The sequence below is a fragment of the Cyprinodon tularosa genome, unplaced genomic scaffold (assembly GCF_016077235.1).
Source record: "Cyprinodon tularosa strain WSP-4 unplaced genomic scaffold, ASM1607723v1 ctg363, whole genome shotgun sequence".
NCBI lineage: Eukaryota > Metazoa > Chordata > Actinopteri > Cyprinodontiformes > Cyprinodontidae > Cyprinodon > Cyprinodon tularosa.
In genome coordinates this window covers 910,962-936,373 of record NW_024039078.1, presented here as the reverse complement: position 1 = coordinate 936,373, position 25,412 = coordinate 910,962, and the positions used below count along the sequence as shown (strand labels likewise).

The window sequence follows — 25,412 nt, the reverse complement described above, 5'->3', positions numbered from 1 at the left end:
TCAACTCATGAAAGTGATTTTGATCTCCACTAAGGATTCAATTCCTTAACGTTCAGAGCGGAAAGTTGTTTAGATTTATATATTTGTTCATATTTGGAATCCCAGCCTCATCTCTCTGTTCTTTTTGCTTTTCTCAGTGGATGGATGCATAGACTGGTCGGTGGATCTGAGGGAGTACCACGTCCTGGCCGGGGAGCCCGTTCGGGTCAAATGTGCCTTGTTCTACAGCTACATACGAACCAATTATACCATGGCCACCAATGCCAAGCTGCGGCTCATTTGGTACAAGAACAAAGGAGATGCCGAGGTAAGACAGGTTTGATTACTATGTTGAATTATTTTACATTTAGAAACACATCTTTGACTGTGTTTTTCCACAACCCTGCCTTCTGATGCCACGGATCTATTTTGGCTCACCACATTGGCTCTTTAACACAAATTATATAAACATAACTATGCTTTATACTGTACTTATTTAAATATGTTTAGATAAAAGCAACAGAATGTTCTGCTTCTCTTGCATTTTGCTGTTTTCTCAATCAGGATGCACCCGGACTTTATTGAAATACAACTTAATGGCCACAGACTGTGGTTTGATAGCAGCTTCTCCACATTAGTGTTCCATAAATATGGAATTTCCTTTTAAGCCTTTATGTTCTCTTTTTCAAAGATTTCAAGCTTTTCTTTCTATAACAAACAAAAGATTTAAACAAAGTTCAAAGCAAAAAGTTTCTTTATACATAGAAAACATGATTTTTTTTTTTTTTATGATTATTCACGATAAGCCAAAAATACAATATTTTGGTTTCTTTTCCTGCCTTTAACCACAATTTTAGGACAATCTAACTCCCTTTAACCACAATTAGGGGCAGGGCTTTATTTCTTTCTTTTTTGCTCTCTGGCCACTGTGGCTAAAGTGTGTCCAAATTTACTAGCCACTCAGTATTTTCACTTGCCACAATTTTATTGTTAGAAAATTGTGTTAAACATGAGTAAAGCTGTCTTTGGCATGCTGAAGTTAACTTAAACTAGATTAACAATGTTTTAAATTGCAGAGTCACATTTAGATTTGCTTATTATTTCAGATGATATTTGAGAAAACTACTAATAAAAATTAAATGGATTAAAAAGTGGCTGGTAGGAGTGGCTGTACTACCCACCGCAGATGAAATTCACCGGCATTTGGAGGGTTCGGGGGTGTTAATAAAGCCCTGAATAGGTGGACGGTTATGTCTTGGTACATTTCCAACTGTGGCAATTTCAGATTCAATAGCTTCAATTTAAAATGACAAGTTTCACTGTTTAATGGATTCCATTGTGGTTTGAAATGACTGATTATTACACAGAACTTAGGTCATTTCAGCTGTTATTCTATTTACCAAATTCAAGTTAAGAAGATATAAACCCCATCCATGACAGCTATGTGACATAAAGACTGAGATTGTATTTGAATGGTAGTTCCACTGAATCTAGTATATAGTAATGTAAGTGTGTCTGACTTAAACAGAAACAGAAGTCAATATCTCTGAGCTGGATTAAAAGTTCTCTGTGCTGGAGATAACAAGGTGGGTTAATGATAGAGAAAGAGCCAGTTAGGATAAGCTGTATTGTATCATTGAATCTACTCCAATCTCTCACGCGAGCATGCATGCAGTGGCAGTGGAGGAAAAAGTCCCTTTTAATATGAAGAAAGCTCCATTAGAACTATGCTCAGAGTGAGAAGCCTTCTGTCAAGATTTAGGGATAGAGAAGCAGATATATAAAAGGAACATAGAATACTGGTGTATTAATACTTTCTATGTGAATGTACACTAGAAACAGCAACAGTAAACTAGCTTGTTAGGTTGGACTGTCTAGGAAAGACTCAGTTAACCAGAGCTCTGAGAATTAGTTAAAGGTAAAATCTGAACCCAGAGCACAGAGGAGATGAACAGGGCTAAGTAAATACTGTAGATTTGGAGAATCGAGATAAAATAAAGCAGAATTATATACTAAATCATTGAATACTAAATCATATGAGAACTACAGAAATTGTTCTACAAATTGAGTCAGGACATGGTATCATTATAAATGACCCCTCACACCCCCACCATGGACAGTTCTCCCTGCTGCCCTCTAGAAGGAGGCTGCGAGGCATCCGATGGGGGGAGCGCTGAATGAAGGAAAAACTGTAAATCATATACCAGTCCTATGTATACATTTGATCACCATGTTTACATTTTATCACTGCTGCCCTTTAGAAATGGGAATGTCTTGAGAGCTGTACTGAAAGAAATGCTGTTTTGTATACACTCTGTGTGTACAAAATGACAACAAAGTTTGTCTAAGTCTAAGTGAATACAAAGTTTGGGCTAAGTCCTCTAAGTCCTCCTCCTTGCCCAGAACTTCTGGGTAGGTGGGAATTTAAATAGCTGGAGGGGGTTGCTTCATTTATGCTCACATAATATTCGTGCTGCAGCCAGTTTTCCATAAGACAGCATAAAAATCAATTTGATTATGACAGATGAATTCATTAGCTAAAAAGCTCTTTTTAGTAAACTATAGATCTGATGTTCAATAAACAAAAAAACATATAATTGTTTTATTTTTTTCTCAGTTGGAGTCATTGTAATTAGAATAAGATTATCATAATTAACTATTTTTCTTTTTGGGTGAATGAGTTGGTAACAACAGAGAAGCTGCAGAGAGGTGTGTTTAACTTTGGCTCTGCTTCCTGGTCTGCACCCTGGGCTGTCAGGTTTCTGGAGTACTAATAAATTTGTCCAAATCCCGTCCAAAGTGGGAATCACATGTGTACCACATGTTATGGAAGTTTATGGGGTTTTTCTGTAAGGGGGTAAATGCACTCATTTCCCTTAATGTCAAAACATCATTGTAGGAGTTTGGCTTCTAGCTTTAGAAAAACAAAAAGCAAAGACTAGTTGTTTTAGTTCTCTCATCCCACACCTGTCAGTGATGTGGATAGATCTGCTGAAAAGCTACGGGTCCTGGTGACTGGCTGCTTTCGCCTGGGGATCCTCATCAGCTCAGTTTCACATTCATAAACAGTTCAATGACAGCTTGTCTCCTGCTAAGCTGTATAGTAAAACACCACGAACAGTCAAAAAAATTTTTGCATACACCTATCTGTGCAGAGACATTTGCGAACAAATGCGGCTCATTGGGCCCTCAGCCAATCTTTGAATGTAAGAAGTCTGAGAGTTACGAACCACTTTCAATGCTGTAAGTAGTTTAACACTGTTAATCTAAAATCTCTCTAAACTCTCTACAGCCTTCTATGGTTGCAGCATACCCCTGCTTGCTTAGTGGCCATTAAGGGTTTCACCCACTGAGGATAAAACCACCTCATTTCCCAGTTTGAACAGGAAAAAAAAGAGGTTTGGTGTTAATATGCAGTTGATCTAGCCTTTTAAATGTTCCTTTTATAAGGCTTTGAATGAAAAGCTCTTGGGTTCAGAATATGTTTGGTTTCATTTCTACTTGGGTCAGTGTACAATTACCCAGGTTAACAACACTGCTGCCTACCTCTAAAAACCTATTTGGTTCCAAATGTGTTCAGCACTTCTAGTCAATGTGGGAATTTCTCACTCTTTTTTGGTTATTCCCTCAGCCATTTTTTTTTCTGTACACCTTACTAGAATATTTATAGAACATTTTGACATTTTACCTTTTTATATAAAACCAGAATGTATCTTTCTGAGATTTGAATGCACTACTAGACCAATAATAGCTAATGCATGACTTGGTATTTGGAGATAAATTACATTCTTGTCCCAGTTTCATTAAAAAATAATTTATTTATTTTTTTATATATATTTCCCCCCACTCTGATAATGCAACATAAAATAGAGTATGTACATTTATATTTAAATGAATCTAGCTATTCTGTGGTGAGACCATGTAGGTTGTGGGGAAATTAAAAGCAGAGTTAGTTTATGAAACAATAGTTCAGCTGTGTTTATTCTGGCATTTGATAATTGAGATAGTCTGACCTGACTGCATAGCTACCAAGACATTGTCATCCCTCCCAGCTGACTGATTGGGCAAAGACAGCATTATGAAAAAGGCATCAAAGAAGTTCTAAGTGTTTCTGGACCAGCTTCCCAGAATCACAGGTAGCTACTGAATATACACGCAAAACAGAACATTTATTTATTTAAAAGGTGCTGAAAATAAAACCCATAAGAAACTAATATAAAAAAAAAAAAGATTAGACAAAACTGAACCTCTGAATTTATGTATATACACATTTTATAGCTTAGTTGATTTGGCTATTAATAAAATACACACACCCAACAAACTCCTTCCCATGATCAACTCTTGTTTTTCCTCGCACACAATCCCTTTCAGGTTTTATGTTTTTAGCGTGCTCAGAAGATTTAAACTTTTTCCCTGCCTCGGCCATGACCAGTAGTCGAGCAGGCGGAAAAATAGCAGAGCACAAGCCTTAGCTCCATGACGATATAAGAGCCTGCGCCCATAAGGCGATACCTTCTTCTGGGTCACGTGACCTGGCCAATGATGGTGCGTCTCCTTACAACTTACATAGTCAGTATTTGAAGAGGGAAGCTCTGCTTCTAGCATTGATAGTGTCAAGAACTGTATTTTGGCCTGAAAAATAATTTAAAATAACTCATAGGTGCCAACTCTGAAGGTCACCAAGTTTACAGTGTGCCGTTAAATATAACTAGTGGGAAGTTGAGGAGGAAGCTGAAACTCTTGCAAGACAAGGTTCAAATTTATTTAAAGGGGAACACCGTTTTTTTTACATTGGGCCCTTGAGTTTACGTTATTACATGATGTTCTACTCACCTATATAAGTTTTGTGCCTTTTGGAGCTGTTCTGAAGATATTCCGTTAGGTTATGTCCAAGTAACGTCTTCCTATGGGCAACAACTTGAAGTCACAAACTAAACTGTTCATAATTTATTCTTTATGGTAGACCAGCATTCATAACATGTACGCGAATCACTGTCCCCCAGACATCTGCGGTTATATTTTTAATATTTATATCTTTTAAAAACAAAGCGTTGCCTGTAGCCCGGGCCCCAGGCGGCTACGCTCTACCCCTTCTATTCATTCTAGCTAATCTGAATCGTTCAATTCCATTTGGAGAGCGAGATCATCTGTGGTAGCAGCACTAGACATCTTCCAGGCATGTAAATAAAACTAGCAGCAGTTCACCGGACAGGAAGAATGAACGGTAACCGGCGCGCCGGATGACGTCATATACGCGCCGCTTTGTTTTTACATGACGTAAAATCAAGGGCTTAATGAAAAAAAACGGTGTTCCCCTTTAACAACCTCAGATAGCGAGATTGAGCTCTAACTGAAGCAACCTCAGTACATAGATTTATACCTTACAAAATCCCAACACACACACACACACTGTCCCTTGAAACTATCCCACCCCTACACAAAGAACTTTCTCACATTTGAACATTTTGTTATTCACAAGACAAAACATTTCAATTCATCAAGGACATACATTTTAGCCAGATAAAAATCCTGTTCACAGCTTGAAGGAGGCTGTGTGAACTCATTCTTTTCTCTTACGACCCTCCCATCACCCTGGTCTAGTAGGGAGGTGACTGCTTTCTGCCATCCCAACTCGTAACTCCATAACTTAACTCCAGCATACAGACTGGTACAAAACTTCTAACCAATCACCAGAGATGGCAAAAGTACTCACTTTCCGTACTTGAGTAAAAGTACAGATACTTGTGTTAAAAAATACTCTGGTAAAAGTGGAAGTACTGATTAAACTTCTTTACTCAAGTAAAAGTACAGGCTTGTAAATTTACTTAAAGTATAAAAGTAAAAGTAGAAACCACTTTTTTCATGCCGTTGCCTACATTTTAAATGGATGTCTGCCAATAGGACTAGATCTCCGTTGTGTTCATTTTCAATCATCTCGTCGTCCATGCTACTATGCTAACGCCACCGCCACCAAGCTGCAATGATTTGCCGTGAATCAATACCGCCGAATCTGTCGATTCATCTTGTAGTGGTGCGTCAAATGCAACGTAGATTCCCATCCAATTAGATTGAATTTGGTATTTGTGAGATAACGGCTCGCCAGCTCCCGTCTCATGTCAGAGGAGGTGTAAGCAGATGACTTGCAAAAAGGTGGTAAGAACCAGCTGACAACAAAATGCGAGTTCAAAAGCGTGTAGCGGTTTATTTACTGGTGCAACGGTGTAGACAAAACCGGCCATTGCAGGCAATACAAAACACTGACAGCCTCACAGCAAGCTGACTTTAAATATAGTCTCTCTAAGCAGACCTTCAAAAGCAGTTTCTCCAACCAGTCTCTTCAAGCAGCCCTGCTAAGCCATTGTGAGTGTGCCCCTTAAATAGACCCACCAATAATCAGCCAATTGGGACAGCCCAATGGGCTCTATGCACAGCTCCACTACTTCCTGAATTTAAGGCAGCTCCTTTGTTTCCTGTCTTTCATTACTGGACGAACTGATTAATCCAGGTGTGTCTGGCCAGTTACTTAGGTCATACACACCTGGATTAATCAGTGCATCCAATCATGTAAGACAGGAAACAAAGGAGCTGCCTTAAATTCAGGAAGTAGTGGAGCTGTGCATAGAGCCTATTAAACAGGAAGGCAAATCTCCAATAAAGCACAGTTAACATTGTAGAAAAATAAAATAAGCATACAATAGCATCATTCATACAAAAACATACATATTTATGAAATAATTGAACCATACTAACATTACCATTTCACCTACTTATTACCATGCAAACAATTATTACATACATTGAAATCCCACTTAATACCCCTGCCCCCTGTTTTCCAATGCCCTGGGACAATAGATAAGAGACTGGCTCCGATGCGGTACGTGTTTCCACACGGACCAGTATGCTGACGGACTAAGGGAAGATTTGACTGGGAAGTTTTATTGCCGACTACAGAATGTATATTAAAGCTGTCGCAGTGGGTACCTTCAGAGTTTGCTACGCTGGTGAGTAAGTAAAGTGTTGAATAAAAGGTGACGTTGTAATTTCGGAACTAGTGAGAATTACCGCCATGACGGCCGGTCTGTGGTGCATGCTGGGAAATGTAGTGAAGGATGTGACGCTGTGTGTGATAGACGGCGGTTATACTTTGGGAACAGAGGGGGAAAACGGCTCCGTTTTCACAGTAGGGGAGAGTGAGGTAAAGTGAGACACTGGGTAATGTGAGACAACCCCTGTATCTAGGCAACAGAACACATTTGTGCCCATGTGACCATTTTGTTTCCAAGCTCCTCCCATTCCCCTTTGCCATAAAGGAGAGAAGCTCATTTTGCTGAGGTAAGCATGTTTTTTCCAACAAAATGTTTTTTTGCATGTAAAAGTAAATTTTCTTGCTGTCAACTTAATCAACTTTTGTGCCAAAGCAAATTGATTCAAGTATAAAAACTTATATCATACCTGTTGATGAACTACCAACATATAAAACCATGTGATGATGCTAGCTGAAGGTTAGCCTGAATTGCTAAGAAAGGTAATTTTTTCAAAAATGGTGGAGGTGGGGTAAATTGAGACAAATGCTGTGGGGTAAAGTGATACAGTGTCTTACTTTACCCCCACCATGAGGCACAGGTTACGTTTAGTTGTAAACATATTTTAATGTAATATTACATTGCATATGTAATGTAATATTACTATTAATTACATATTAATTAATATGTAATGTTACTTTTTTATTTTAAATGTCATAAACATTGTAGAAAAGCCATCATGCCAAGGAAATACACCAGGAAGACAACCTGGGGCAAAACACCCCTCGAGGAGATGGAGAGTGCAGCCGCTGAGGTCAAGGAAGGAAAGAAGTCTCTAAGAGCAGCTGCAAGGGACAGAAATATTGACAAGTCAAGCCTTTTAAGATTCATAAAGAAAAAAGAGAAAGGGGAAGTAAAATCGGTAGCCTGGGTTGCAGTAGCTGAGGCAAAGAGAATTATTACAGATGAGATGGAGGAGGAGCTTGCCAAACACTTGAAACAACTAGCTGAACAGTTCCATGGCCTTCCTCCAATTAAGTCCCGTCAACTGGCCTTTGAATATGCAGAAAGAAACAATATCCCTGTCCCTGACAATTGGACAAGGACACAATGTGCAGGTAGGCTAGGGTGTGCAAGAGATCACATGATTCTGTAGGTTAATTAAGGCCAACTGATTTTGGCACATAGCTAAATCTTATAATAATGAATTGTCTACTCTAGGTGAAGATTGGTTTCGCAGCTTCCTAGCACGTCGCCATCTCTCTATCCGAACTCCAGAGGCAACATCCCTGGGAAGAGCTACAGCCTTCAATAAAACTACAGTCAGGGAGTTCTTTGACAATCTGGCTGTAGTTATGGACAGGTGACAGAATTAATTATTTAGTCGCAAATGCTTTACGGCGGCATTACCTGTAAGATTTGGCTTTGATTCTGATAAGGTTTTACTTTGCCTCTCATCTTTAACAGGCATGCTTTCCCTCCACACATGATTTACAATGTGGATGAAACAGGTGTCTTTACAGTACAAAAGCCACAGCAGGTACACTAGAGTGCATATTACCAGTAGTAGAATACTGGTTGCACATGCCATTGATTCTAAACTTTCTATTTGATCAGGTTGTGACAGAGACAGGAAAAAAGCAAGTTGGTTCTGTCACATCGGCTGAGAGAGGAGAACTGGTGACTGTGGTGTGTGCAGTGAATGCTGCTGGGAATGCCATACCTCCCATGTTTGTCTTCCCCAGAGTCAAGTTTAAGGATTGCTTCATGACAGGAGCACCTCCAGGAGCCAAAGGTACCGCCACTAGAACGGGATGGATGAATGAAGACATCTGGCCTGAGTTCCTTGATCACCTGATACAACACACTAACTGCACCCCTGATCGCCCCATACTGCTAATCCAGGATAATCGGAAAGCTCACATCTCACTCAAGGCAATAGAAATGTCCAAAAGCAATGGAATTGTTCTGCTCACCCTCCCACCCCACACATCCCATCGCATGCAGCCTCTCGACGTGACCGTGTATGGCCCGTTCAAGACCCAATACAGCCGTGCTCTTGATGGGTGGATGAGGTCTAACCCCGGCAAAACAGTCTCCATCTACTAGACTGCAGGACTTGTGAATGAGGCTTTCATGTCAGCAGTGACCCCACGCAACATCACTTCTGGATTTAGATCCACTGGGATTTTCCCATATAACCAAGACATTTTCCCTCATGAAGCGTTTGCACCATCCATGGTGTCAGACCGGCCAAACCCTGAGCTGCAGCCTGCCAATGCAGATGATCTGGATGGTCCACCCCCTGCAGATGATCTTGATGGTCCACCCCCTGCAGATGATCCACCTGCAGACGAACCACCAGCTATAGATAATTCACCCGCTGATGCTTATCCATCCACTGCGCATGGTCCACATGGATGTGCCTCGCCAGCTGATTCAGATGTGCCACGTGTTCCCAGCCGAACTGGATATGTGTCTCCTCGTGAAATACTACCACTTCCCAAATGTCCACCCAGAACACAAACCAAACGAAAGCGTGTGAAGACAGCCATCATAACTGATACTCCTGAGAAGCAGGCAATTGAAGAGGCTTATAAGGAAAGACAAAAGAAACTGGCGGGGAAAAAGAAAAATAGCAAAGAAAAGGGAAAACCGAAAAAGAAAGCAACCAAAAGGAAAATCGTAGTTAGCAGCTCTGAGGAGAGTGATGTCCCTGTCCCATTTGATAATGAAGAAGAGAGCTCTGAGGATGAAAGAAGTGATCCAGGAAACAAAGATCTGTCTGTGGGTGATTTTGTCATGATTAACTTTACAACCAAACACAGGAACCTCCGGTATATTGGCATGGTTGAAAAAGTTGAAGATGATGAAATTCTTATCCAATTCCTTAGAAAAATTCAGGGAAACACAAAAGTGTGGGAAAGACCCACATTTGCTATTAAAGAAAAAGATGTGGCACATGTTCCCAAAGCAGATGTGGTGAAGAAGCTGCCTCAACCTAAGAGGCGTGGAGGGACCACACGTAGAGAACAACTCTTCATCTTTCCCTGCAATCTTCAGGGCTGGAATGTGGAGTAGTTGTAGAGGCCTACTGTATTTGTAGAGAATGCTCTGATTGTGGATTTAGTCCTGTTGAGTCCCAGGCTGTTCTAGCTGGCTCTAAAGTTCCTGTGTTCTGACCCCAAGACTGTGTTTTTATATTAAGACTTTTATATACATATAAAAAGGGATATTTTGTAATGTAGGAGTTGAGTTGCAGCAAGGTGATTCATACCTCTCATTTGAATGTTAATAAAATATTTTGAATTACATTATGTTGTATTTGATTTTGTTTAGAATTACTTTCAAGTGTTGTAGGAAAAAATGTGCTTAATAGACCAATTCCAATTGTTATTTTACTAGTCTGGAATTTGTTCTGGGATGTGAGGTTGTCAGGCCTGCTGTCAGGATTCTAACCTGTTACAACATATGTTGTTATGGTAGTTTCAGAGTGGAAAAAGTAAGTGGATCAGTTTACCCCTAGTTGGTTCACTTTACCCCGTTGACTTCTCTGGTCTGTCTCATTTTACCCCTAAGCTGGGGTAAAGTGAGCCACAAGACCACTTTTTTTAAAAACATCATATTTCCACTGCCCTTCATCTTGAATACATTCTGATGATTACAATAACAAGGAAACATCCTGAATTAATGGGAAGTGTGTAAATTTAACTGATATATCATTTTAGCTCACTTGGAGGGGAGCAAATGTAAAAAACGTCTCACTTTACCCCACTCTCCCCTATTGATGACGTGAAAAATAATAACAGTAACTCCATTGAAATGATTCAAAACTAAAGTAACGAGCCAATTTTTTAAAATGTAAGGAGTAGAAAGTACAGATATTTGTGTAAAAATGTAAGGAGTAGAAGTAAAAAGTCGCCATAAAAATAAGTAGTAAAGTAAAGTAAAAATATCAGAAAAATCTACTTGAGTACAGTAACGAAGTATTTGTACTTCGTTACTTCCCATCTCTGCCAATCACCCCTATTTAGGCAGAGAAAAGGCACACTCAGAATATTTTATCTCACAAATAGGCAAAGGAAAAAATATGCTTCCACACTAGAAAACAAATAGAGTGACACAAAATTGAAACGAAACCAATGACCAAGAAAACACAGAATGACATAAATCGAAGTGTAACTGAAAACTCAGACAGAAACTTAAACAGTACAGTAGCCATAAAGTCCCCAAAGGAGAGAATCACAACAATTTGTATCATTTGACCTTCAGCGTTCACCTAATTTACATTCAGTTATGACGAAAATTGCTTTTAGAGCTACCAAAAGCTGTACAATCTCTACTTAAGTTGAAATCCAAAATGTATCGCAGCTTTTCGTTTACTTGCCTGGTTTATTTGGTTTATATGGGTTTACTTACTAAAATGTTGTCTTTCTTTTTCTTTTTTAATGTCTCCCTCAGGAGCCTATCATCTTCTCAGGTCACAGACTGAGCAAAGAAGACGACTCCATCTGGTTTAGATCTGCTGAACTGGAAGATAACGGATTCTACACTTGTGTTCTAAGGTACTGCACCACACAAATCCGTTCTAAATTAATTCTGACTCGATAGTTTGTTCTACCCCGAAGAAAAACTCTCTAAGTACATCATAGACTCTCCGAGGAAGTATGATTCAGGGTCATTTCTTGGTCAGATGCATGCAGTAGTGACTGTCTCATACAAAAAGCTCCCCTACCCAGATGGGAGCGAGGTCAAAGCAGGCTGAACAGATAGCTTTGAATTCAGTCTGAGGACGCGCGTTCTTCATCAGGCTGGATGAGCATGTTGAGGTTTTCACCTGCAGGGTAGAATAAGGCTTAATTTTGGACCAACTGTGACACATTTCGCTGCTTGTTTCTCACATTTAATAGAAAAGAGATCATGTTTTTCTTGATGTCTGAATTAAAAAGAATAGAGAGGGAGCCACTCTATAATTTAGAGATGCTGGAGCATGTTATAGAAAACAGTGATGACAAAAAGGCCATAACAAATTATCTTTATGGCATACTTTCTACCCTTTACTTACTTACAAAATGATACATCCTTTGTTATATTTTTCACCCTTGGAGGTCCCCACTTTTTCACCTGTGCAATGCATGAACTCTCTTGTTCAAGAACCCAAAATTACTAAACACAGGAAGGCTAACATTAGCAGAGTTGTTTTTTTTTATTATTGTTTTTAGTTTAACAGGTGCAAATTTAGACAACATGATGCTGCCTAAAAGTTTTAATGATTCATGAGATATCTCTTGCAGCAAACAAATGGGATCTGCATGGATCTACTGTTTACTATATTGGCTAGAGGAACACCATAAGTAGAAGATAAAAATAAATAAAAATCAAATTAGAAGACAATGGACTGTTTAAAGTGACCGGGTGCACATTTTTCAGTCACTGTAAGTCATCTTTCTAATATATCTGAGGAAATGGCCATTTCTAAATATGTGTACTTGTGCGTTCTGATGTGCTTGTGTACTCGTGAACCGTCATCAGCCTCAGCACTAGTAGTTTTCCAATTCACAAGAACAGCAGAGAACAGACAAAGTCCCCGGATGTTGTTCTTGCCCCTCCCTCTTTACCCAGCATGCATCAGAGCAGACTTGTCCGTTCTTGAGATTGACTGATGTCCCAGCATTCACTGGAGCAGCAGCAGCTTTCAATAGAGCTTTTCAGTTGCCGTTGTTCTATAAAAGTACATTTTAAGATCATTTGAGGCCAGAACATTATAGTTTTAGGCATCATTATATGGCCCATTTACTGATTTAGTGCATCATTTAAAAAAGTTCGGAAGTTGAGGGGAGCGTGGCGACCAGCGGACCTCCGAGGGTTAACGTAGCCCGTCTGCAGCAGCCCTCTCTCGGCATCGCCGTGTGTGAAGCTGGCTCTGATGGCCATTTTTTTGTTGTTTTTTTGACGAAATGTTCATTTGATTTACGTTTATCTGACTGTTTTAATTATTATTCCCCCAATAAATCAAACAAGTCAGAATTTATAATTATCTAGGGTTTATTGATAACAGGAGGTGAAATGCAGCTCCAGATTAACAGAGCGTGCGGTGACGTCATCAGTACGCTTCTGTTCCAGTTGATCCATATTTATGCTGCGTGCTCCTGTTGTCCCCAAGTCTACACTTTCCTGTGTTCTTCTCAAGAACACACTTGGCGAGAAAATGAGTCTGTACTCGCGTTCTTGTGAATTGAGAAACGATAAATATTTTGATGCTGATGCTAACCGCTAATGGCTTCAGTTAGAAACTGTAGCTCTTTGTAGCATAGTTCTACATCTGGGTTAGCATCTCCTAGCAGCAGCCAAACACCAGCTGGTCCTCCTCATCTTCATCACCTCTTGTAATTTCTACATTATCATCAATTTCAGTACCCTGGTATAAACCGAAATTGTTTAAATTTACTCCTTGCTGTTTAAGCTGGACAGAGCTAGTGATAATGAGTTATATCACAGCTAATTGTGGATCCCTCTAAGTTGCGTTCACAGACTAAATCTAGTGATCTCCATGTTAACATTATGTAAAGTCCAGGATCTCCACCTCTATCAGGTGGTAAGTTGTTCCCATGTGCACTAAGGTGACTGGATTTCTGTAATGTAATCTGGGGACATTTCCAGGTCGTAGATGAAAATAAAAACATATCATGAAAATTAAAATAGAAAACGATCAACCTTTTCATTTGTTGAACAAACGAAAAATTAAAACTCTATCATATCCTATTGGAATAAAACAAATAAAATCTAATTTAAATCATAAAAAACCAGTGTTTTAAAGTGTAATTGAATCCCTCAATGGGAGCATCTCTGAAGGATCTCATGGATTAGCTGGCTTCCAAAATAAATAATGCACTCCGGGTTTTTTGGTGAAATCTAGTTCTGAAATGTTGAGTTAAAACAGGCAGCAGCAGATTAAGTAGAAACTTCTCCTACTTGATGACACGTTGAAGTGTTGTCTCCACTGCCCAGACAGGTTACTGGCGAAATGTCAAATGAGCAACAGTACACAAAATATACAGTGACTCGCGTTCTATCTATTATTTGGCCTTCCTTCGATTTCTTTCCACTATGAATATACACTCACCGGCCACTTTATTAGGTACCCCATGCTAGTAACGGGTTGGATCCCCTTTTGCCTTCAGAACTGCCTCAATTCTTCGTGGCATAGATTCAACAAGGTGCTGGAAGCATTCCTCAGGGAGTTTGGTCCATATTGACATGATGGAATCACACAGTTGCCGCAGATTTGTCGGCTGCACATCCATGATGCGAATCTCCCGTTCCACCACATCCCAAAGATGCTCTATTGGATTGAGATCAGGTGACTATGGAGGCCATTTGAGTACAGTGAACTCATTGTCATGTTCAAGAAACCAGTCTGAGATGATTCCAGCTTTATGACATGGCGCATTATCCTGCTGAAATTAGCCATCAGAAGTTGGGTACATTGTGGTCATAAAGGGATGGACATGGTCAGCAACAATACTCAAGTAGGCTGTGGCGTTGCAACGATGCTCAATTGGTACCAAGGGGCCCAAAGAGTGCCAAGAAAATATTCCCCACACCATGACACCACCACCACCAGCCTGAACCGTTGATACAAGGCAGGATGGATCCATGCTTTCATGTTGTAGACGCCAAATTCTGACCCTACCATCCGAATGTCGCAGCAGAAATCGAGACTCATCAGACCAGGCAACGTTTTTCCAATCTTCTATTGTCCAATTTCGATGAGCTTGTGCAAATTGTAGCCTCAGTTTCCTGTTCTTAGCTGAAAGGAGTGGCACCCGGTTTGGTCTTCTGCTGCTGTAGCCCATCTGCCTCAAAGTTCGACGTGCTGTGCGTTCAGAGATGCTCTTCTGCCCACCTTGGTTGTAACGGGTGGTTATTTGAGTCACTGTTGCCCTTCTATCAGCTCGAACCAGTCTGGCCATTCTCCTCTGACCTCTGGCATCAACAAGGCATTTCCGCCCACAGAACTGAGCTCACTGGATGTTTTTTCTTTTTCGGACCATTCTCTGTAAACCCTAGAGATGGTTGTGCGTGAAAATCCCAGTAGATCAGCAGTTTCTGAAATACTCAGACCAGCCCTTCTGGCACCAACAATCATGCCACGTTCAAAGTCACTCAAATCACCTTTCTTCCCCATACTGATGCTCGGTTTGAACTGCAGGACATTGTCTTGACCATGTCTACATGCCTAAATGCACTGAGTTGCCGCCATGTGATTGGCTGCTTAGAAATTAAGTGTTAACGAGCAGTTGGACAGGTGTACCTAATAAAGTTGATATACAAAGAGATGCTGCAGTAGCAGCCATTCAATGGCAGCCTACTTCCTTCCAACTCCCAGCAAAATCCCCTCCGTCCAGCCACTGGAGTGATCCCCTCTTTCATATTTTTTCAATCTGACTCCACCTTTTACTGAATTACAGGGTCTGACCAGAGCGAATGACAGAAAGAATATTTTGGTACAAAGATTGATGTTTAAAAAGAAAATAAAGGGGACCAGACAAGGGCCCATCAAGGAAAGTGGGAAAATATAGAATAGCTACTACTATAAAAGCTAGATTTCTCTAAATTTGTTAACATTAGATCATAATTTTCTACTATAAAAAACTTCTATAAGGCTTGTCTTGATATTTTTACCCAGACAATTTTTTTTCATAAAATAATTCCTTCTATAATGGTTTGTTTTGTCTGAAATCAAACTTTTCTGTAAAGGTGTGACAAATGTTTTAAAGCTGCCAGACTGAGGAAATCCTGCCAGTTTTTGCAAATTGTTCATTGACGATATGGAAGCTGGCAGGACTTCAGACACTGGAACACTAGCTGCTGTTGTGCTACTTTAGGGACATGTCTCCTAGTGTTTGTAGTAGAAACATATGTAGACCAGTCAGCTTTGATGCCTACAACAAAGCTTTGCTTCTATTTTACCTCCAAGTGGATAATGGATGTTTTCATAAACTGGAATGTAAAATGTGGTCTATAACAGCTCCTAAGTAGCCAGGGTTGAATTCATTTGCATTACTATTATAGATTACACAGCTTGTGTTTGAAGTATTTACAATAAACTACTTAATTGTATCTTAATCCTTCCATCATCGTCCTCTTCATCTCTTCTTTTTCCGATCCCTGATTTCCCCTGCTTCCAGTGTTTTCCCAGTCCTAAAACTTGTTCCTCCTCATCTCTGACCAGTTCCCTCGCTCCTATCATCCATGTCGTCCTCCCCTCCTCCTCCCCCCTATCTCTCTCCTGTGCCTTCCTCCCACCTTTTCCTGCCACCGCCTGACACCTATCCTCCATAATAAGCTCTCTCTTCCACTTTCCCTCTCTTTCTATCTTTTGCTTGCTCTCTCAGCATGACAACCTAATTAGGGTTTGGTGTCTGTCATTGTCTCAGGGCCTCTTATTAGTGCACACACATGCACAGAGGCAAATCACCTCATATCCTGGTGGAGAGCCTCCAACTGGATCCTGTTACATTACTAAAAGGCTGTGAAAGCTGCTAGAGCAATGAGAAAACCATACCTTCAGAGCAGTTTATTGCATTTGATTGAATTTATAGTTGCTTTCAGGTTGTCACCATATGTTGTCTAAGTATGTATGTGCTCAAGAAGAAAACAAACATGGCTACGGAAAATAACTTTTAGGCATAGTGTAGATGATCAGAATGTCAGGTTGAGTGGAGTTTTTGGAGGACCCAAATGCAGAGATGAGGGAGGCAGAGATGAGTTCTTGAAGGTTTAATATCCAAAACGCGGTAACTGGAGCAAAAATCCAAAATAACAAATACAGAAAACTAGTGTTGCACCGATACCGATACCAGTATCGGACGGGGCCCCGATACTGCCCTAAAATGGTGGTATTGGTATCGGCGAGTATCAACAAATAGGGCACCGATACCATTTTGAGAGCCATAAGTTTATTCAACTATTGTCCCCCACTCCTGGTCAGCAATAAAAAGTTCTACTGGATTCACTTCATATTATATTTTTTCCTGCTTCACAAAGGTAGGCAGCAGCTTGACAAAGCCATGATGGCAATTATTTTACATTATTATGGTATCGGTATCGGCCGATACTGCACAGCCAGGTATCGGGTATCGGTATCAGGGCCAAAAAATGGCATCGGCGCAACACTACAGAAAACCAAGATCTAGGAGACATGAAGGAAAACACACCAGGAAAACGATGAGGAACCAGCAAACAGTGACTGAACATGAGACGTATGACCCCGAAATCCCACATCCTCCGTCACCGCCCGGCTGTGCTCCAGACCGCCTGCACAAAGCAAAGCCTACAGTCTCTACTGTTCCTCCTGTCTTGTTTCGTTCCGACTTCCTCGGAGCTTGAGGAGAGCATGCACAACAGTAAAATTAAATTCATAGGAGCAAAACATGCTGAAATGAACGCTTAAAGGGGAACGCCGTTTTTTTTACATTGGCCCCTTGATTTTACGTTATTACGTTACTACTTTTTTGGAACGAACTTTGTTTGTTCTCTACTTCCAAACTCATTATCTCTTCATCCATGCCTGTGGTTACAAGATTCTTTTGACTGAATTTGATGAAACTTTTAAGCCTCTCGGTATAAAAAAATATTTTTTGAGGGAGTTGAGAAATCTGCTTCCTGGTATGTTGAAGAACCAATAGTTTGCATCCAATTTTTTAAATAATAGGTGTTAGTTAGCTGAAATGTATAAGAATTATGCTCTAATTTGTAGTTGCCGATCTGTCGTTACTACATTTTGATTTGACAAACCGGATCTTCTCGTCGTTTTTTCCTGTTTTATGCAATTGCAATTGCGGATCTTGACCTGGCCGGACCGGAGCAACAAAAAAGCTTGGCTCCGTATTTTGACGGTGAAGACGTACGTGGACAGTGACATGGGGAGGAGTAGCGGTGGATGTGGAACAGCTCTCATTGACTAACATGACTGCACAAGTACTCCACATGACGTACGTGAGCGGGGCGGGGCGCTGACGGAGTATGTGGAACCTTGGGGTAAGTGGGAGACTGAACAAGGACCAGGCTAATCAGCCGATTGGGAGCAGTTGTGAAAAGAAGAATCTAGAAGGGAGCTAGGAAATGGAGACTGACACACGGGGGCAACAGAGAAAATATAACAAAAAATATAACAAAAAAATTAAATAAAATAACACAAAAAATTTAAACTTGGAAATTAAAATAAAAAACAAACTAAAAAAAATACAAAAAGACATGAATTTAAGTATAACTGGAAACTCTAAAAGAAAGCTTAATCAGAACCAAAAAGTGCAGACTCATGACACGTAATGCATTCAAAACCTCTTCCTTTTTTTCTTTTGTCACATTTAAATCACAGTGTTCGCTAAAAGCGGTTTTGGAGAGGCGTAGAAAGGTGTAGAAAGATGACGAGTTTTAAATGTCACTTGTAGGTGACTAATTAAAACAAAACAAAAACTGCACTGTGCTTTTTTAAACTTGCCAGCAACTATTAAGCTGAGAGTATTTGCTTTAACACATTCACACAGAATAATATTTTCATAACCCCCCATTGCTAACCCTGTCTTAAAGATCTGACTTTCCTCCTATTTAATGCTTAAAAGTGAAACATTAGAAATCAACAATCAGCTAAACGAAAGAGAATGATAAAGACCTACAGTATGTGCCATCATGCACCTAAACTTCTGTTTTAACAACCAGATAAAGACCTGCACCAGAGACTGGATCTTATGAGACTACTACTTACTGCATTGTTTCTGTCCTTGAGACACTAAATGGTCTTTGGATTAAAACATAGAATAGTTGCTGATCACTGGTAAACTGTGTAGATTTGTCAAGCCAACATAGACCTTCCCACTGTGTTTCAAGATTTAGATCTAAAGAAGATGGACCAGCATTTAGCTACTCTCTTGAAGCTTAGATTTCTGCTATTTGGTGGTGCAGTGGTTAGCGCCCACGACCCATGTATGGAGGCCTTAGTCCTCAATGCTGGCAAACCAGGTTTGAATCTGCCCTGTGGTCCTTTCCTGCATGTCTCTCCCCCTCTCTCATTCCCCCTTTCCCGTCAGCCTACTGTCCATAAAAATGAGTCAGTGCTGTAAAAACCCAAAAAAAGATTAAAAACAGGAGCAGGTTTGTAAGTTTTCATTACTTTTTTCAGTTGTGGCATTTATTTGTTGAAGACAAAGAAATCAAATGGGCAGAGAGTGACGAGGATGACATGCAGCAAAGGTTCTTACAGCAGAGCCATGTTACCCGCTTGCATAAAAGTGAAACACACAGCTGAGGCTGGATCAATGCGCGCAGCTCTGAGTAGTAACAATGATTCTATTTTTTTTTTTTTTTTGGACGCTAATTTTTTTTATTACAATGCCTAAGGCTGAAAAAATACAGCCCAGAAAAGGCACTGGGGCTTATTTTAGCTTGAAAAGCAGCAGTTTCAGTATTTTTAATAGATTTTTATGTTATTGTAGGTGTGATAGATGTAGATGTTATATACACTGATTCTGAAAAAAAAAGTTGAAAATACTTGCTTTATAAATGTTTTGTGGAAATCAAAATGCTTCAGTCTTATTCTATGGGTCAAACAGTAAAGCAAAGCAAAGTAAAAGCATTTGGCACAATTTGAAGAGATTTGAAAGTTCTGGTGACACCAAAAGTTCAAAGCCCAACAGAGAGGTCTGAAATTTTATGCATTAATATCAGATATAAAGAGAAGCATCGTCTCCTGGTCAGATCCTGTTATACAGTGAAAGGGTGGAGTCAGGGTAAAAAAAATAGGGGGGTTCACTCCAGTGTGTCATGATCTTATCTAAAGCTCGGACCCACATGCAGAGAAACCAATTGAGAGAGACCAGGGAAAAGGTTTAACGGGTTTTATCGAAGAAGTTAAACAGAGGGAGAAGTGTTGCTCTGAACACTGCTCAACCGGAACTGTAAAGGGAGGGGAAGACACAGCGGTTAGTTCAGGCTCAGTGGGGAATTGACTCGTGAACTTGGAGAAGAGGTTTTTTGGTTGCTGACTCAGGTTTCCAGAGAAGTTGTTGAATCCTTGACTCCTGTCTGTGTGCCGTGGTTCCAGTGTTTGTCTGATTCGGTAGAGGGCGGAACAGGGTTTACCCAGAATGCGGTTGATTGTTGGTGAACGGAGAAACTGACTGCCACTCAGATTTCCTGCGGTACTTGAACGGGTCGTAATGGAGAATAATCCCTTTCTGAGCGAGAAGCTCAAACAATCTCTTGGGGAAAGTGGATCCAAACCTCCTGTTTGAACCCCAGCTCAGTTTGAAGCTCAGTCGATCCTTCCAGGGAGTGAAGGTCCGAGAAATCCAGTTTGCTGGATGACTTCCCTAAACTGGCAAACACTCTGGCGTCTAGGTAGTGGCAGTCAGCAGCTTAAGAACACTCCGTTTAATGAGGAAACCATCAGCAGGTGTGTGAGGAGGCGGACCAGAACCAGGCGCCTCCTGGTGGATGAAGGGAGAGAAACACAACACAAAAACAGGAGTCCTGACACAGTGGCTGGAAGTTGGAGGGGATTTTGCTGGGTGCTGCAGGAAAGTTGGCTGTGATTGGGCTGGCTTTTGAATGGGAAGGGCCATTTTTAATGGCTGCTACTGTAAGTTGCAGAGTCAAGGAAAGAAAGTAGATAAATTAGGGATATAGAGTGTGAGGTTAACTAGGCAAAACCAAAAACAGGGAAATTGATGCATAGAGCATGGAATGAAAGATAAACAGACGAGGAAACCCAAGGCTGAAATGGAAGACCTGGAGAGATGAGTAGAGTAGAAAAAAAAAGAAAAATCCATTTTCTCTTCAGGTATAAGGAGCTCAGTGGGGGGCAGGACATGTGATGACCTCCCAGGACCCTCCTTACGCACATTATGATTTGGACACACACACACACTCGGCACATAGACCTTACTTAAACAGAAATTGATACACAGAGTGAGAGCTCTCAGATTTCCTTCAGGTTATGGTGTTACAAAATAGACCTTAGAGCAAACCTCCATCCTGGAACACTTGATTGTCTATCAGACGGATGCAGGGAGGGAGTCAGAAAGCTGATGGAGACACACATACAGAGAAGGATGAAGGTGGATGTGGTGCTTACAGCTTGATTTCACAGGGAAAGTGATGTGACTTGAAATTATTTAGCAAAACAAGTTAAACTAACACTCACAGAATAAAGAGGTTTGTGTTTTTCAATGCTCCTCAAGCGAATATGCCTTCATTAACGATTCATCAAAAGAATCAATGGGATATAAAGTTCATCTTAATGAATTTGTTTACGATAGCAAACCAGCGTTAGGCCCTCAAAGTAATTATCTTTGAACAGACCTTCCTCTTGCATGCCTGCCCCAAATTTAGGTCCAATCATCAGCTCTATTGGAAACCTAATAGAACGTGAAACAGATTAAATGACAAATTTATTAGTCTTTCAGGAGTTTATGAACAAGCTTCACGTCGATGGAAAATACAAACTCTAAAATAATAAATCAGAGCGCTGGAAAGTAGATGTAATTCCTCTACTAAATGGTTTCTCTTGTGGAAGACATGAAACCCATTTTCAATTAAACGATGAACAAAAATGGAACAGATAAAATAAACTGCAAAAACTGTCTTAGAATGTGAACTCTTTCTCATTTTGTCAGGTTAAAGGCAAGTTAGATGCATATAAAACTTTTATGCACCCAAAGAATGTTGTCCATAAAAAGTTAAAGGGAAACAAGACTTGGTTTTACAGTCATAATAAATATAAATACCTAAAAACTTTCCCATATATTATTTACATTCGGTTCTCAAACTAAATGCTTTGTACGATCACCTCTTGGAACATCACACTATATTTTTCTACCAGCTTGATATATCTAATAACTCCATATCTGACATGGATCTAGCAATTATTTGATCCACAAGCAGAGATAACCAAATGGAATCAGGTAAGCAGTTAATAACACTTTTATTTACCAATCCAGTGGTTTAAAATCAGCCTCTGGAAGGCAGGTTTGACGAGCCTCGTGAGACCATCCTGATCCCGCGAGCTTTCAAGATTTCACTCGCCAGTCAGTCTGGAGACTCTCCGTTGAAGGAAATTTGGAGCCGTTCACCAAACGAACGTCCAATCAGCGTTGCATTGAGGCGGGTTGAGGTGTGACGCAATGAGAAGCGCGACAGTTCAGTCTAAAGGACATGGCGGCTTCAGCCGATGAAACTTGCATTAGCGTGGCTATCGAGCAAGTTTTATCGGAATTACAGAGTATTTGTTCACTGAAAGAAGAGCAAAACACTGCTCTGGAGGCTTTTCTCAGAGGAAAAGATGTTTTTGCTCTTCTCCTGACTGGTTTCGGCAAGAGTTTGATCTATCAATTGGCTCCTCTTCGTCGTCGCTCTGTTAGTACGTCATATGCTTCGTTGATCTGATTGGTTTATTTGGCCCGTCTATCACCAACATAGGCCAATCAGCTAACCAGTATTTTCGCCCCTTCCCAAGATTACTTCTATGGAAGGTTTCCAGATGGATATGTGGAGCAAATCCATCTGGTGGAGTCAGGTTAAGGTTTGACTGCTCTCAGACTGGAGTTACTGGGTGGAGGGAAAATTCATCAGTCGGCAACAGATCTACTTGGGCAGAGATGAGAGAATCTGTTCTGTTGTTCCCTTTAACCCTTTATAAGGCAAATTATCATTTTTCATCATTTGCAGAGCCCTTAAGCCGGGCATATACTGTACGATTTTTTGCCCTTATCAGGACAATTTTCTAGCCGTGCGAGAATTTTTCAATCGGGCCGACTACCAATCAGCTTCTCACAATCGGGAGAAAATTAAACATCTTTGAAATTCAGACGAAACAAACAGAAGCATGAAGGGGTGCGAGTGAAATGGAGTTCTTTCTGTAACACTGACAGACCGTAGTAGCCACGTTTGCTCAGCCAAACACGTCGCTGTGAACTTATAAACCCTGCGGTGAGCTGTAGCTTCATGCAATGATTGAAAAAAATCATACAGTATAGCCCGGCTTTAAAAATGGGGTCCCCCGTCCCTCAGTGAGGTCTAGAAGCAAAAGATCTATATCCAGCAATACATACTGCTGCATGGCTGTAAATCTTGTTTTGGCATTTGACCAATAAAATGAGCCCTTGAAAAATATACCGTATTACCTACTGTAAATTAAGTTGAGAAAAAAAAAGTTAACAAGTCAAGTTAAAAAGCTAATTGAAAAGGTTAAAAGTTAGTAAGCCTAGTTAATTAACAATTATATTTAGGTTTATAAACTAAAAAATGTAAGTACCACTATCAGCATTAGTTTCTTTAAGGTTATGTTGTACCAAAGAAAATGTGTTTCTTTTGCTCTCAGAGTTTTTTTTCATATATTTCACATATTTTTCTCAATAGTTGGTGATAGTTATTACATTGACATACATTTTTGCCATCAAAATATCCATATTTTTTCAATGTTACAAAGATAATAAGGTAAAGTCCTGGATTCCAATAACACTACTGGATTGACATTTTGATTTTCAAACAATTTCACTGAATGCCCTATAAAGGTTTAAACCCCAAATAAAAATTGCACTGAAACTGATTGTTAAAGTGAGCCTGCAGGCTTCCGTTGGGGAGGTTTTAGAGCTGACTGTTGGTCTAAGGAGATATGTGAGTCAGTAGCTTCTTATAAGAAGAAGGGCCATGGATTTCTACCTGGTATGTTAACAACCCAACACTCTGCTCCTCATATTTCCAGCAATTGATTACCAAAAAAGTGGAAGAAGAACCAAGATGAACAGCTAAAACATGGGTAAAAAAACATGCACAAAATCAAATCAATAAAATTAAGTAAAAGATAAAAGGTATTGGTGACAGTCAAACAAACTGAGTCGTTGAGCGGCCGAATAGGGGGATTCTTGTTGACACTCTTGCTATTGAAAACTTCACTTCAAGCTGCAGTTAAGATCCTTTTATTTTATTGATCTTCAAAACACCAAGCAATGCAGCATAAAAATTAAATCCACAGGTCCGAGCCATCATCTAAGGAAAAAGAGAACAAAAAAACATTCAAAGCTTAAAGCGGTCAGCAAAAAGTTTAAATCCCCTGTTGCCAACTCACTGAAACTCACCAGGTGAGCAAAACGGGTAATATTAGAAATCACTGCTGACACCACTTGATAAAAACTATGCCTATCCACCACAAAGGGAATAAAATGATAAAATAAAATAAAGTTTACTGTCTTGCTAGGTGTTAAAAGCCAAAGACAATGTCATGATCGGTTTAAGGAATCTGACCCACATGCAGCGAAACCACTCAGAGAACACGAGAAAAGTTTAACAGGTTTATTTGATGCAATGTGAACGGTGGTTGGATCTGGACCTCAGTGAACAGATGAACCGGAACTGGAAAGTCTGAAGGGAAGATAACAGAGATCAGTTCAGGGACCGTGGGAAAAGAGACTGCAGCTTGAATTATGCAGGAGTGGGACTCACGTTTGAGGGGGCTCTTGTCAATCATTGAATCCAGTCTGTATGGTTTTATCCAGAGAAGAGGGAAATAATTGGAGAGCGGACAGGTAGACATACGTTGGACCCGGAGGTCCAGGTATCCAGGTACACAGGAAGGCTTCCTGCCAAAGAGCAAACACAAAAACAATATAAGACTCAGAGAAACAAAGGCTCAGGTTAGACTCAGTTAAACTCAGCTTGGCTAGAGTGCCCAAAACTGGCAAACACTCTGGCGTCGAGGTAGTGACAGCCCACTGCTCAAGTAATCCTCCAGTAATGTCCCAACGAGCCGCAGGTGTGCAGGTAGGCCCAACGAGGACAGGGCACCACCTGGTGGTGGAGAGAGAAGAAACACACAAACAACCCACACAAAATGGATTCCTAACAGACAAAAGGTGGGTTTTGACAAGAGATTTAAAAGAGTCAGGGAAGAGGCCTGTCTGATGTGCTGGGTCAGGTCATTCCAGAATTCCTTTGAAGCTGCAAAAGCAAAACCTCGGCATGACTTACCATGTCTTTGTCAAGAAAGATGAAAGACCCTGATAAGGAAACGATCCAGGATGAAGGACAGAGGATTCCAGGAGCGGTCTTCAGTCTACCAGGTACTGGAAGCACCTGCCACTCAAGCTAGCATCCAAGATCATCCGAATCATATAGGAAGGGTTTCCTTCAGTGTCCTGACCGGGTGAAGAAAGCTTAGATGTGGGGTCACAAGGGGCTGGAGACCTCAGGCTTGACCAAAGGCATCTGTAAAAACAGGAGGATATCTTGAGACTAGGTGGAAACTTAATACAGAAATAACTGGGGCTGTTGACAGCCCCTTTGAATATCTGGGTTCTGCTTTAGGTTTCTTCCTGTTAAAGGAGAGTTTTTCCTCTCCGCTGTCCCTGCATG

General features: G+C 40.4%; 1 protein-coding gene across 2 annotated transcripts in view; it reads left to right on the top strand.

Moving 5' to 3' along the window:
• il1rapl2 (interleukin 1 receptor accessory protein-like 2) overlaps positions 1–25,412 on the top strand; it is a 690,042-nt gene that overhangs the window by 430,188 nt on the left and 234,442 nt on the right. For both annotated transcript variants that reach the window (XM_038295945.1, XM_038295944.1), the window contains exons 3-4: positions 138–307; positions 11,463–11,566. In XM_038295945.1, the coding sequence (XP_038151873.1) occupies positions 138–307; positions 11,463–11,566 (274 nt within the window). The remainder of the gene's footprint in view (positions 1–137; positions 308–11,462; positions 11,567–25,412) is intronic.